Source organism: Pan paniscus, chromosome 13, assembly GCF_029289425.2.
Source record: "Pan paniscus chromosome 13, NHGRI_mPanPan1-v2.0_pri, whole genome shotgun sequence".
Lineage (NCBI taxonomy): Eukaryota > Metazoa > Chordata > Mammalia > Primates > Hominidae > Pan > Pan paniscus.
In genome coordinates this window covers 80,551,289-80,567,329 of record NC_073262.2, presented here as the reverse complement: position 1 = coordinate 80,567,329, position 16,041 = coordinate 80,551,289, and the positions used below count along the sequence as shown (strand labels likewise).

Below are 16,041 nucleotides of genomic sequence, written 5' to 3'. Positions count from 1 at the left end.
GGAATAATGGAGTGCTAGTCTTAGTCATCTATTTGCATTGCAGTTAACCAGACTATCATATTAATTGTATGAAAGATATGTATGACTTTGGGAAGCTGGAGAATGTAGAAGTTAAGAAGGTAGATCTTAGGGTTAGGCCACTTGGATTCTAAATTAAGCTTCTCCATTTACTATCTAGGTGACGTTGTTAAGATTTGTAAAGAGTCTGATTTTACTATACAGTACATGCAGGCTAGCAAGTTAGTCTGCCACAGTCTCATGGATGCTGACAGAAGACATGAGACTCCTGGATCAGTGACAAAAAAACAGTTTATTACTCACAACAATAGCAATAGTTTGAGCATCAGCATTTTTGCTGGTTCCCTGACCCCAATAATAGCACATATAGTAGATTGCATGACAGCAGAGGAACCTGAAATGTAAGCAACCCAAATCTTTTATAATGAACGGTGAGCCTGCCTGACCTCTGTCTAGAGGGAGATATTGTCTTTATTATACTGGATAGTAAACACTTCTGTTCTTTGCTCTGAAAGGAGACAGTATCTCTATCTTCCAAGGCTGTTCATTGTATAAGCATTCCAGAAAGATACAGCCAGTGCCTCTCTCTGCCACGTGTACAGAAACATAAAATATCCATAGAGAATTATCTCCCAAGAACTTTGGGTAAGTTCTTAAAGCCTCAGTTTTCTAATCTGCAAACTGGGATTAATGGTAAAACATAAGTGAATATAAAACAGATGTAATGCATATACAATGCTTAACATCATCCCTGACACATAGCATCATGCCTGACACAATGACAGAAGGGCTTAGCCAATGGCAATTACTATTATAAATTATTTTTTCTCGAATAAGATGCAAGCATGTTTACTGAATTCTGTTTTCTCTAGTAAATAGAATATTGCAGCTCAATGATGTTTCGCATTATTTGAATCACCAAAGATTAGAACTAAAAAAGACCATAAACCTGGCATTTACAGATAAGAAAATAGGTTCAAGAGCTTATATGATTTGTTGCACTTCACACAGCAAAACTGTAAAAAGAACAAAGATTATTTGATTTAAAATTCAGATTCTTTTTAATTTAACATAATACCTGGAACTCAGTAAATATTGGAATTACAAATGAAGTGAAGCAAGCCTATGATATATTAGAAAACATTTCACATCGTCATTTGATCACTCTCCTCTTACTTGCTTGACTTACCAACCACCTTAAATTTGTCCCCTTAAGGCAAAAATAAATAAAACAAATAAGTAGTGGAAAGTTAAAGTAAGTCTCCTGCTTGCTTTTATCCCCGTTATAGTCACTGTCTCCATGGCAGAAAAAAACAATGAGCCAAAAACAAAACCTCCAGAAAACTACAAGGAAAGTGCTTGCTCTATGTGTAGGTGATATTGAAAGTGGTCCCATTCTGCCTAAAGGCAGGGAAATTCTAATGGAATATCTGGCAGCTTTATGCCAACAGCTTTATCTTGGCTTATGGACAGACTTTCTAAGGTATGAGGGGGAGTAGCAAGAAAGGGGAAAGTAGGGGGTAACAGAAATAACATCTAGTTCCAGAAGGCAACATGTGAAAATCCAGGGAAGGAATTTATCCCCAAAACATCTGCAAAAATCACTGATTTTTGTATGTCTTCTTAATTCGGATCCCATTGTTTCTCTACCTTCTTTAAAAATGAGGTCATAGCTTTAGTTTTTATATGGCTCTGAAATTCTTTCCAGGACCCTAGGTCAGAGTTGATCATGCCCAGGTAACCAAGGAAAGATTTTAATAGGAAATTCAGCGATAGGGAATGTGAATTGCCCTTCATCTTTTGTGTACCTCAAGTCCTCTGCATAATTGCCTTGCACTCCAGGTGATTCTGTTCTGGATGTCCTGGGTGCTTCACAAGTGCTTCCTGAGTTGGTGGAGGCTGCTGTCATCCCTCACCCACAGCGGGCACTGCACTGCCCTCTGCTGGTTACAGCAGGAATTGCTCTATTTTGCCAGCGCTTTGTACCTCTTCCTAGGGCACCATTGTGTGTGTGTGTGCGTGCGTGTGTGTGAGAGAGACAGAGAGACATAGAGTCTATGATATAAACATGCTTTTTTCCCTCTTGCTTTAGAGAAGTCCCAAGTATGTCACTTGTTTCATCTACATTGCGAATAATTTAGGGAAATAGTTCTTTCAGTTTTTACTTGGAGCATTCTATCTCTCTGGAATCAGAGATTCTGGAGATGAATTTCTTGAGAGTGCAAGGCAGTAGTAAAAATCCCTATGCCTAAACCTCCATGATGAGAAAGTCTTTGTTAGGGGTAGGCCCATCACGGCTGGGTGTTTCTGCCCATAGGAGGACTTCTCCATTACAGGCTCCCAGCCTTTCCTCATCAGGCTTCTGCAGAAGCATCCCACCAGTATGATTTGTGACCAGTTATGTCTACACAGTGGCAGACACAGTTAGAACTCTGTCGCAGAAGGCTGCCAGGCCTGCTGACCCCTAGTTCCCACTGGGCCCATCCTGACAGGCATGTTTAAAACTGGTAGCAGATAGGTCTAGAATCAAGCTGAAATCCCTGCTACAGATGTGAATTGTATGCCATATACATATGGTATATGCCATATGCCAACGAAAGAATTGACTTATATCCTGCCTACCTCCAAATGTGAGTATGGGCACATGCCTTAAATTCCAGGTATATCACAGTTCATTTACTTATTTATCCTTCTTTTATCCAAGAAATAATACAAGCTGCTTTAGGCACAGTTCCTATGTCACAGCCCTCATAATGTGTTGCTTCACTTTATGTCTTCATAGATGTGAATTCTCTAGTTAAAGCTTGATTTACAACATATTTTAGTTAACTTTGAAAAATATTCATAATGAAGTTAAAATACTAGTATCAACAACTCTCTGTACTCAATCTCTATAGATGCAAATAAAGTATTACAATCAGGCATATGGAGGAAGTGTGCAACTTAGTCTACAAGGGATGTATCAATGTTCTTATGTTTTAATGTTCTTACTACTCTCTTTGTCCCAGGTTATGCAGATGTATCTTCCATTTTGTGGAATCGCCATATCTAACGCTCAGCTGTTTGCTGCCTCAAGGAAAGAATATGAAAGAAGCAGAGTGAGTAAATAAAAACATTGTTGACACTCCTCAAAACTCTCTTTCTGGTTTCTGTAAGTCATTATGTCTTTTAAAAACAGCCAATGAATGATCTTTGAATAGTACAGGAATCTTTTTTATTTGTATAATTCTGCAAGGCTGTGGTTGAAGATACACTTTAAGCAATAAGCCCAAATGGAAGTGGATACACATTATCTGTTGTTATTTGGGGGAAGGGGTACAAGCTTCTTTTAAAAATGAAATTGGCTGGGCATGATGGCTTAAGCCTGTAATCCCAGCACTTTGGGAGGCCAAGGTGAGTGAATCACCTGAGGTCAGGAGTTCAAGACCAGCCTGGCCAACATGGTGAAACCTTGTCGCTACTAAAAATACAAAAATTAGCCGGGCGTGGTGGTGGTGCTTGTAGTCCCAGCTACTCGGGAGGCTGAGGCAGGAGAATTGCTTGAACCCAGGAGGCGGAGGTCACAGTGAGTGGAGATCGCACCACTGCAGTCCAGCCTAGGTGACAGACTAGACTCCATCTCAAAAAAAAAAAAAAAGGAAATTAATATCACATCTATACTATAAGGCAGCAGATATATCCTTGCTTACTTATGGCTTTGAAGCAATAACACAATTTGGTGATGCTTTTACAACTAAGTTCCTTTAAGAAGCAAGTTACGTTACAAACATGATCTTACCCCCACTTCCCAGATTTTATTTTTGAATTGAAACAATTTTTGGATTGAAACCATTTTTGGATTGAAAGGGTTTCTGAAAGTGCCCTTCACTAGATACTTGGAACAATAATGCAAAGACTGTTTTACAGTATTATAAAGAAACACTTAGAGAGCTCTTTTATACCTTCAGGAGCTATAGATCTAAGTTGCAAAAAAGGCAAAGTCTAGTACTCAAAAAATGCTACATTATCAAATAGAGATTAAATTATATTATACTCATTCTAATTTTAAATATAGGAAGATTACTGTAACAACTTAGAAATATATTTAACAAAACGATGTTCAAAAAGGTTTGAAACCCCTAATTAATCTGGGCATCAAGTTGATTAAAATTTCATTTGCTAATTATTATGATTTATGGATATTTTTATCAGTAAACAGATGAACATAGTTGACTAATACAGCCATGGTCTTTAGCATGGCATACCACATCTTTTCTCTGATTTGATCTTCTTTTCATCTTTAGCCCCATGTCTTACCATGCTCCTGCTTTCATCTGGAACTCCAGCAATATAGTCCCCAATTTCCAGCAAACAATCTGTTTCATTTGATCATACCTTTAGCCGTATTCCTCCCTCGGCCTTCAATGCCTCATGTCAGTCCGACTCCTTCCAACCACATCATGTGCCTCAAACATTCTTCAGGACCCAGCTCAGCTTTCTGATTAATCTTCCCTTCTTCACTTATGGTTTTGCCTTGTATCTACTGCCACTATTCTATTATGAATACTTATCACACTGTATTATGATATTTAAGGAGGGCCCGCCTCTCCAACTACATTTTGAACTCCTTAAGTGAAGCTTCATATATGATTAATCTTTGCATTCTTGTGTATGGCACAATTAATTTATTCATTCAACAAGTATTGATTATGTAGTTCCCTTCACATGCTGTCTATCCAAATCCCTGCCCTTATGGAACTTACTATTCATGAGAACAATACATATTAGATAAGAAAACAATTTTTTTAAATTGCATAGTATAGGTAGCGATAAATACTGCAAGGAAAAATAAAGTGAGATAAAGGGATAAAGGGTTGAGGAAGGCTGGGTCGGGAGGATGTTTATTTTAGAGGGTTATCAAAAAGGTCTGTATAAGGAGATGATCTATAAGCAGAAACTTGAATGAAAAGAAGGAGCAAAGCCACGCAAAGGTCTGCGGAGAGCATTTCTGGCTGTGGAATACCAAACACAAAGGACCTGGGGCAGGAGAAAGCTTGGTCAGTGTGTTTAGAGAGCAGAGAGAAAGGGGAAGAGTGAAAGGGAAAAAAAATAAAATGAGGACGTGGAGGCAGGCCAGATGGTAGAAAAGCCTGTGGGCATGGCAAGGGCTTTGGCTTTCATTCTGAGTGCAATGGAAAGCCATTAGATGATTTTGAGCTGAGTCTGACTTACTTTTAATAGAGTTCACTCTGGCCTCCCTGGAGACAATAAACTGGCTGGGGAGGGAGGGAGAAGGCTGGAGCAGTGAGAGGACTTAGGAAAGAACTGTATTGAAGTCAAAAAATAATATGGCTGGGACTAGGGCAGTGAGAAGTGACAGATTTCCTCCAAAATCAGTGGTGAAATCTGTGGGGGCTTGCTGATATGGGAAATGAGTGAAAGAGACTCTTGGCTGGCACAGCTGGCAAGTAAACAGTTGGATACAGGAGTCTAAAGCTCTGGGAAGATGTCAGGACTGGAGATTAAGATTTGGGAACCAGCAGCATATAAAGGCTATTTAAAGCCAGGGATCTAGCTGGGTTAATTTAGGGAAGAATATGTAGATAAGAGAATGGAAAGCTCCAAGGACACGTCCAGGAGCAAAAGAAGGTCACTAGAAGGAGGGACAAAATGCAGATACTCATTTCCTGGAAGGCAAGTGACATCAAGAAGCAGGGCCTATTCAACTGTGTAAAATACTTCCATTATCTGTTGAATTGGATATTGTCACACACGTCCGTGTGAAGAGAGTCCACCAACAGGCTTTGTGTGAGCAACAAGGCTGTTTATTTCACCTGGGTGCAGGCAGGCTGAGTCTGAAAAAGGAGTCAGCAAAGGGTAGTGGGATTATCATTGTTTCTTATAGGTTTGGGATAGGCATACAAAGTACATTCTTAAGGGCGGGGGAGAATATTACAAAGTACCTTCTTAAGGGCAGGGGAGAATATATCGTATCAGTTAGGGTGGGGCAGGAACAAATCACAATGGTGGAATGTCATCAGTTAAGGCTATTTTCACTTCTTTTGTGGATCTTCAGTTGCTTCAGACCATCTGGATGTATACTTGCAAGTCACAGGGGATATGATGGCTTAGCTTGGGCTCAGAGGCCTAACAGATATTATCCTAGATTTTCTTCTCTTTTTCTCCTATCCTGGAGCTAGTCTGCATTGTTATTTGTAAAACTTCCATCACTCATTAATAAAGCAGTTTTAAATTAGAAACAATAAAATTACTATAATTTGATTTGTCAGTGCAAGACTCAAGGCACAATTAATTTTTCCTCTGAGATAAATGTTCTTGTATATGGATCCCAGAGGCTCTCTCCATGCAATCACAACAAATTGAAAAGTTAAATAATTGTTCAGTTAATATGATCCATCTGAAGAAATAGTCTAGATGATTAAAGAAATAATGTTTTCCCCATTAATAACAGGGCTTTTTGCTTGTAATTACTGAGACAATTGTCTCATTTTTAATGTCTAAACATGGAATTATTGTTCATTGACCCCTTACAGAGATTTGCTGTCCAAATGCCAAATATCAAGATTCACTTAAAAGTTTTTTCACCTTTTGATGTTCCTGTTTGCTTTGGGATCATGGAGCAATATGGTCCTTAGCTCTGTTCAGTCTTTCTTTAGAGATAATATAACCACCCAGTGGGTTCACTTTGCCTGCTGCCTAGACAAAGCTGATTTCTCAAGACAGGGGAATTGCAAAAGAGAAAGAGTAATTCACACAGGGTCAGCTGTGCCAGACACCAGAGTTTTATTATTACTCAAATCAGTCTCCCTGGATCAGAGTTTTTAAGGATAATTTGGTGGGTGGGGGAAGGCCAGTGAGTAGGGAATGCTGATTGGTTGGGTTGGAGATGAAATCATAGGGAATTGAAACTGTCCTCTTGCCCTGAGTTAGCTCATGGATGCGGGGGGTCACAAGATCAGATGAGCCAATTTATCGATCTGGGTGGTGCCAGCTGATCCATCAGGTACAGGGTCTGCAAAATATCTCAAGCACTGATCTGAGAAGCAGTTTAGGAAGAGTCAGCTGTATGACTCCTAAGCCATAATTTCTGATCTTGTGGCTAATTTGTTAGTCCTACGAAGGCATTCTAGTCCCCAGGGAAGAAGGGGGTTTGTTTGGGAAAGGGCTATTGTCATCTTTGTTTTAAACAATAAACTATAAACTGTGTTCCTCCCAAAGTTAGTTCAGCCTATGCCCAGAAGTGAACAAGGACAGTTTGGAGATTAGAAGCAAGATGGAGCTGGTTAGGTCAGCCCAGTTATAATTTTGCAATGGCGGTTTCAATAACCCTACCCAGGATATTTGGTCCTCTTTCAATTGCTCATTGAACTGGACTCATTTCATGGATTTCTTAACTCATTCAAATGTTTTTTCTTTTCTTTTCTTTCTTTTTTTTTTTTGAGATGGAGTCTCACTCTGTCATCCAGGCTGTAGTGCAGTGGCGTGATCTCAGCTCACTGCAACTTCCGCCTCCGAGGTTCAAGTGATTCTCCTGCCTCAGCCTCCTGAGTAGCTGGGACTACAGGCATGCACTACCACACCTGGCTAATTTTTTTGTATTTTTAGTAGAGACGGGGTTTCACCATGTTGCCCAGGCTGCTCTAGAACTCATGGCCTCATGTGATCTGCCTGCCTTGGCCTCCCAAAGTGCTGGGATTATTGGCATGAGCCACCACGCCCAGCTACTCAAATGCTTTTTTACCTGAATAGATTCAGAGAAGAAATTGTCACATTTCAAATAATTTCAGGACAAATCAAATTCATTACTGAAGTTGAAAATTAGTCATGTCCCTGAGATGATGATCAGCACCATGATGAATAGATGTGAATTTGACAATTCATGAAATCCTTTTGTGAGAGGTCAGACTTAAGATTGCACCTCTTTCTACATTCTGTTGAATCAAGTGCCCTCTGGGCAATTCACTGACTATGTAATTTTCTGATTGCTCTCTGAGAGAAGCATAATGTCTACCACCTGTACATAACCTACTAATCTTAAATCTCTGGAAACATCCATGCCATTAAAAATTCCAAACAAATATTGTTTATTATTTATTTTTTATTTTTCACAAATCCATACCTGACCTGAGCAAACAAACATTATTTCAATGCAAAAAAATTGCAGCTAATTTCTTAGCTAGAGAAAACCACGGGTTACTACAATTTAATTTTTAAATAAGTACACAGTTTTCAAGTTAGAGCTTAAGATTTTTTTCTAAGTCGTGTGCTTTTCATTCTGCTGTTTTAAAAAAAATTAAGTGTTTTCTTTCCTGATATATAAATATCTAAATGTTCTTCTGGACAGTTTGGGATAAAGCAGTATTTCGTCTTGGGTAGAGGAATTAAGGAGGGTATATATGTATGTGAGTATATATATATTTATATATATGGAGGGTATATATATTTTATATATATGAAGGGTATGTATATATTATATATATTTATATTATATATGTAATTTATGTATTTACATTTAGCAAAGACTAAATGTAAATTACATATCTTTATATATATATATATATATATTTAAGAATCTGAACCTTAATTAGCATTCACCTCTCTAATTCTTTCAGAGTTATGTAAGGGATGTGTATTAGTGAAAATGTCTCAAGTTTGACCAAGAATCTGTTTCTTCCTGACAGTGAGGAAAAGCTGCTTTGTAAGTTTCTGAAATCCATGTGCTTTGGAGGTATTCGTTATTTATAAAATGTTTTTTGGTTTTGTTTTTTTGTTGTTGTTTGTTTTTTTGTTTGTTTGTTTTTTAGAAAGAGTCTCACTCTGTTGTCCAGACTGGAGTGCAGTGGCAACCTCTGCTCCCTGGGTTCAAGCAATTCTGCCTCAGCCTCCAGAGTAGCTGGGACTACGGGAACATGCCACCATGCCTGGCTAATTTTTTTTGTATTTTTAGTAGAGTTGGGGTTTCACCGTATTAGCCAGGCTGGTCTCAAACTCCTGACTTTGTGATCCACCCTCCTTGGCCTCCCAAAGTGCTGGGATTATAGGCATGAGCCACTGCGCCCGGCCAAAATATTGGGTTTGTACGTAGTTGCATTGCAGAAAAATTACTACAGAAAAGTGGAAATGCCTGTAGCTAATGGTTATATGATCCCTGTGTCAAACTGAAATATTAATAATCAGAATCTAGTTTTAAAGAGTTTATTCAAGTGAAAAGCTGGGAATGGCCAATCTGGGAGATGCAGACTCCAGAGAAATGGGGTAAATGTTTCAAAGTTAAAAGTTAAGCTCCTGCTTCTACAGGTACAAAGTAAAGAAATTTAATAGGGTTTCAGCATTTTCTATACAAGGCCGGTGTATGAGTTATAGCAATATAATTAGTTACAGTTTGTTTTCTTTTCTATACAGCTTGTTTTCTTCATAGCTGGTTTTCATTTTCTTTCCAATTTAAAAGAGTATATTTAACATTCCATCTTAAGGCAATGTTATGGCTATGGAGTTCTTGTGTGAGAAGAGTAAGAGGGAAGTTAATCTGTAATGAAGATCAACAGTGAAGAGGGAAGGGGTATTCTCTGGTGCTCATTAGTAATTTTCAACATTTTACCAAACAATTTTGGTAAGGAAGAAGGCTAATCTATAGTCAAGAGAAACAAGGGTTATAGCTGCCTTGGTTACACCTGCCTCTCAAGTGACCCCTATAATCAGCATCCTTTAAGACTCAAAATAATCTAGAGTTACAATAGCTTAGGTTTTGAATTACTTATCTTCACACCTGTTACAAGAACTAGCTCTATTCTCAAGTTGTATTTTGCAGTTTAAGCATGTGTTCTAAAATTGAGAGATAAAAATATGTCAAAACAATCATAAAATTTTTTAAAATTAGCTACACAAAAAGATTTACTGTATTTTATTAAAGCAAAGATTAAATTTTAAGAAGAAAAGCAACTTTTTTTCAGTTTTACATCCACCTATATACATCTATTTCATCTTTTCTAGGCTTTGCTAGAGGTGGTTAATGACCTCTTTGAAGAACAGACTGACCTGGAGAAAATTGTCAAGAAAATAATGCATCGGGCCCAAACTCTGCTGAAATGTGAACGCTGTTCTGTTTTACTCCTAGAGGACATCGAATCACCAGTAAGTTATCTTTTATCTTTTAAAGTTGAAGACTGTGTGAATGGAATAAAGTTGAGTTTATTTATAATTAGACTTGTGAAATTGTGACTTGATTCACTCTTCGTGACTCTTCAACCATGGGGCAACATTTCATCAAACAAGTTTTTTATTTTCTTTATGTGTATTTCATTCTCTTTTTGCAGTCAACTTAGAAACATAGACTTTTAAGCTAACAGGGACATTAGAGATCTAACCCAGGCCTTTGTAATTGCAGATGAAGGAACTAAGGGGTTCAGTGATTTGCCCAACCTCACACAGCTCCATTAGAAGATAAACTCAAGTGTCTGTCTCACATTTTATTTACCTATGAAGGGTAAGGCCCTCAGCATTTCGTGGGGTGGATTTCAGTCCAGAGAATGCTCCATGGCCTTCTTAAGGCAAGGAGGAAGCAAACAAATGAGTGGAGATTCAGTACCCTTAGCTCTTGGAGCCCAGACAAACTGGACTCGAGCAGAATGGAATGGCCAACCGAAGCTGGGCCCTTCCCTGCAGCAGATTTGTCCTGTGGAGGCTTCCAGGTTCTTTCACAGCTGCTGTTAACCTGCGAATTCTGGCACAGAGTAGCCTTACCAGGTGAAGGGGGCTGCTGTTCACTTCCCTGCAGGGGTTCCTGCTGCTCCATAGGGAAGCATCTCGTTCAGGGCCTTAGGGCTGCCTCACCGTGGCAATTTGTGGCCAGCTTTCTGGTTTTGTTAAGCCCTTTGGCTTTCAGGGGGAAATCTGCTGGGTAGATAAGCAACAATATTGAAATAATCATCATCATCAATCTAAATTCTTGAAAGTTAAATGTCTAAACCCTTGGCAGCAATTTAATATCTTTGCTGAGAACTTGCTTCAAAGATCGGGAATTCTCTAGCAATTAAGAGTTGCTTTAATACCTGACAGAATGTTATTTTGCCACACTTTACTTAGAAAAGATTATTCCCTTTGCCTTTGGGTTTGTTTTCCTCAAAGAATAGGAACCTTAGGGTAAATTTTGGACATTTAATAATAAGTATTGTAAGACTTACAATATTGAGTATCTTTTAAAATCTATATATGTCTAAAATGTTTAGGAGTGTTTCCCCAGATTTTAGCAGAGATTGGGGTTATTTCTGTTTCAGTCAGTGCGGTTTACACAAACAATAGCCTGGAAAGTATCCTGTGATTGTATAAATCTCAGCTGAACCTTGGGAGAACATGCACACACACACACACTCCAATAGCCCATACTTACGGAGTGTTTCCAGAAACGTTGTGAAACATTTGCATTCTTTTAATCCTTATCTTATAAGGTAGGTGTTACTATCATCCTATAATAATTTTATAGATGAGGAAATAAGGCTCAGAAGGTTGCGTGACTTGCCAGTCACCTCCACTGCCTGACTCTAAAGCCCCTTAAAGGAACGGGAAGTGGTGGGGGTGCTCATTAATACCTGGCAGGTTTCAGGGCCACAGAGAAGCCCCCATTAAACAAAGGCAGGAAGGGGCAACTGTTGGGGCTTTGGCTGCCAGGATAACCTGAACCACCCCAAGGTCCCTGTGGGAGCAAGTGGCTGGGGGTGAGGGTCAGGGGTATGCAGGCTGGAATCTGGACACAGGCAAACTCATTGTTTGCTAGCTTACTTGTAAACAGATATAAAAGCAACTTAAACCAGTTAAGCATGGTCATTCTTGCTAATTTTCTAACTTCGACTAATTTTTATGGTGTGGTCTAACTTTTTGGCAAATGACCAAAAAATTATAGATGATGGAAGTTGATATAGAATGTTGGGGCAGAGCTGGAGGGAGCAGTAGAAACAGCAGTATCTTCATGGTATAAAGTAGGAAGAGGAGTGGTCAAAATACACCATCTAGATAGAGTAGATGGTACAAACGATAACAGCGCTGGCTGGTATTCTACTGAAAGTTCAAAAGGCCTCTTTGCTATCACTGCTGAACATTCTAAGACTAATGTTGGGGCAGAAAATTCTGAACCACTCCTCATCATTTCTTCTCTTTTCTTACCCATCCCCCTCCAAAGTGATATTGATGGAAAAACCAAACTCCATAAAATATTTTATTTTTGTTTTGTTTTGGCTTTTTGATTTTTTAAATTCTAATTTTCTAAATTTTAATTGATAAATAATAATTTTATGTATTTATGGTATACAGTGTGATGTTTTGATACATGTATATATTGTGGGATAATTATTAATGTATAATTTATAATGTATATGTATAATCAAAAACATATTCCTTCTATCTAACGAAACTTGTACACTGTGACCAACAACTGTCTACTCACTTTTACTTTTAGCCTCTGGCAACTACCATTCTACTTTTTTCTTCTATGAGTTCAACTTTTTAAATTCTAGAAATAAGTGAGATCATCCAGTATTTGTCTTTCTGTACCTGGCTTATTTCACTTAACATCCTTCAAGCTAATTCATGTTGTTTGAAATTACAAAATGTTATTCTTTTTAAAGGCAGAATAGCTTTTTTTTTTTTTTTTTTTTTTGAGGTGGAGTCTCGCCCTGTCCCCCAGGCTGGAGTGCAATGGCACGATCTCAGCTCACTGAAACCTCCACCTCCTGGGTTCGAGCAATTCTCCTGCCTTAGCCTCCTGAGTTGCTGGGATAACAGGCACCCACCACGATACCCAGCTAATTTTTGTTATTTTTAGTAGAGTCGGAGTTTCGCCATGTTGGCCAGGCTGGTCTCGAACTCCTGACCTCAGTTGATCCACCCACCTCGGCCTCCCAAAGTACTAGTATTGCAGGTGTGAGCCACAGCACCCGGCCCAGAATAGCATTTTTTAAATGGATAATTGTTTCTATTACCTTGTGTATTTTATAGACTTATTATTGAAAGTTTTCTCTGTCATCAAGTCCCTCAGAGCACCTCCAAAAAAGCATCTCTTGAAATATGAAACTCACTCCTTTTTTTTTTTTTAATTTTAGGTTCAGGTATACATGTGCAGGTTTGTTATATAGGTAAATAGGCTTATTCTGAGCCAATATGAGTGACAGTGGCCCAGGGAAAATACAAACAGAAGAAGCCTTGAATAAGTGGTCCCAAGGTAGTTGGATCACAGTTTGGTTTTATACATTTTAGGGAGGCAGGAGTTACAGGCAAAGACATAAATCAATACATGGAAGGTGTATATTGGTTTGGTCCGAAAGGGCAGGATATCTTGAAGCAGGGACTTACAGGTTACAGGTAGGTTTGGAGATTCTTTAATTTGCAATAGATTAAAGGAGTAAGGCTCTATCTAGAACTTAGAGTCAGCAGAAAGGAATGTTTTAAATTAAGATAAGGATGCTATGTAGCAAGATTGGTAGCCTGCAGGAATGACTTAACCCTTGCCTTACATGGCATTAGGTCTTGTTTATAATTTGGTATCTTATTGCCACAAAGAGTCTGTTTCGTGAGTCTTATGATCTCTATTTGAACATTAATGCTGCTCAGCTGTGTATGAACTCCAAAACGGAGGGCAAATAATGAGGAGGCTATTCGACTTTCCTTCCATTTATGGCCAGGAATTCAGTTTTTAAGGTTTTTCTTGGGTCCCCTTGGCCAAGAGGGGGTCTGTTCAGTTAGAGTAGGATTTTATTTTTAGTTTATAGTGAGAATGAGCTCCTGTAACACCATACGGATGAACTCTAAAGGTTAAAAGTGAACCAGGTGAAAAAAAAATATTAATCTGCTCAGTATTGTTCCAGAAGCAGTGAAGACTTTTTGGTAAGTCTGCTGCCTGTGGAGGTGGTGGGAGAAGTTTGGGGTAAAGGTATCTATTTATGTGGCATCCCCAGCAGAAAACTTACCAACACTAGGCATTCCTTTAATACACTTCTCACCAAAGGCTTCTCAAACCTTTAGGCTTGTAGGTGTCACAGTTCTGTGCACCACCCAAGTTGTACAGTAGAAATTATAGAAAGGAGACTAGAAACAGTCCCACCACATTCAGGAGAAGAAGCCAGGATAAACCGGAAACTGTTTATCTCTGCCCCCACATTCAATATCAGCTTCCATCATCTGTACTTTTTTGGTCATCTGCCAAAGAGTTAGACCACACCATAAAAACTAGTCCAAGTTAGAAGATCAGCAAGAATGACCACCCTTCTAATCTACTGTATTAGAAGATTTTCAAACTTGACAAAGTTATTTTTACTGGAAATATTTCAATAATAGGTATATTTTTATAATAATAAAGGAATCCATGTAAGATCTCAATATTACCAAGCAAATCCACAATTATACCTTTTCCATATTACTTATGACCTTTCTTTCCTTATTATTATCAATGAACATATCACTAGCAGGATGCTTCTTAGACAGTCTTCATCACCTCTGATGCCCCTGGTATTTATGATAAACACCAAAGAGCTTTTCCTTATGCAAAGTGCTAGTTCCATTTTTAGATGTGTTATAACCAATAGTTATCTACATAACATAAAACAAAAATTTCAGGAAAAAAAGATTGATATCAAGGGGTTAAGGGGAGTCCCCCTGTCCACACCCCTCCCCAACTTGACAGTAAGCATGTGGTATGTTACTTCAGGGGAGGAATTACTCAGAATACAGGAACAGCTAAATGGGTTTTTAAGTTCCAAAATGGGCTTTTAAAATTTATAGCAGGGCTTTGCACAGTAGCATGCACCTATAGTCCCAGCTACTCAGGAGGCTGAGGCAGGAGGATTGCTTGAGCCCAGGAGTTCAAGGACAGCCTGGGCAAAATAGTGAAACAACACCTCCGAAAATCAATCAATCAATAAATAGATGAATAAATAAATAATATAAAATTTATAGCAGGGTTATTCTGGAAAACCAAAACTTTTTCCTTAAGGCTTGAATGAATCAGAACCTAAAATTATGAACAAAACAGTAGAATGAAAAGAGAATAGATGAAGCCCTAGACTATCCCATTCTTGGATTGCCTGGACTAAAGGAGGAGAGGTGGAGAGGAGAATAATAAATGTGAGGTTGTCAGTCTTCCTAATCTTGCTCCCAGACTCAATTCTCCGTATAGTGGTGGTGGTGGGCATTGGAGAGCAGGTGGGGGGAGTTGAAACTTCCCCCAGGCATCATGGCAGGAAAAAAGAGGTGACAATGTCAGAGGCAGTAAGAGGCAGTGAGAGCCTGACAGCTTTTCTAGAGTCCCAAAGGAGCATGAGAGGCAAATGCAGCTTTCCCCATTTCCTGGCAGACATTAACAGAGGAGGGCTGGGGCCTGAAGAAGCCTGGCTGTCAGGATGAGGAAGGGACAGTGTTGTGACCTAGTCCTGGAGGGGCTGTGGATATTTATGCATATCCAGTGTTAGGAATGACTGTGCTGAGGGCCAGCAAGTCCTTCTTATCTCAGAACAGAGGCCAGTCTGGGTGAGCAGGTGACTGCAGGCCAGCCGTGTCTCCTCCAAGCACCCGGAAAGGTGCATGTCTCCTTGGTGAAAATTTCAGTATTAAATGAGTCTAAATCTGAAATGACTGGGAAAACCTGAAGTGGCTGAGTTTAACTGGAGTAATCTCTTTTGTCTTCTGCCAATAAGCAGACTTGAGGCTTAAGCAGTTAAATTTAGTTGAGTTATAGAAAAAGAATGTGTTACTTTTTTGTATAGCTGTATCTGTGAACCTTTAAATCTATAATCAATATGCAAATTATATTCTCTAATTAGTTATCTTGTATTCAATCCACATATATAACAATTAGATAGATGGGGAGAGTGATGTATTATTCTATGAATGTTTTGGAAGCAAATGGCTGGCAATTTGGAAAAAAAAAACCGTAAGAAGCTGGATTTCTAGTTCATACCTATAAAAATATAATTTTATAAAAGGCAAAATTATGATTCATATAAATATAAAATAAATGCAAGTTGAAGATTTTTTAAACTC

At 38.7% G+C, this 16,041-nt stretch overlaps 1 protein-coding gene across 1 annotated transcript in view; it reads left to right on the top strand.

The window, feature by feature from the left end:
* The first annotated feature begins 3,029 nt into the window (after positions 1-3,029).
* Positions 3,030-16,041, top strand: part of LOC100982736 (dual 3',5'-cyclic-AMP and -GMP phosphodiesterase 11A) — a 275,174-nt gene continuing 262,162 nt past the window's right edge. Inside the window, exons 1-2 of the mRNA XM_034954574.3 lie at positions 3,030-3,116; positions 10,009-10,149. Coding sequence (XP_034810465.2) covers positions 3,030-3,116; positions 10,009-10,149 — 228 coding nt within the window. The remainder of the gene's footprint in view (positions 3,117-10,008; positions 10,150-16,041) is intronic.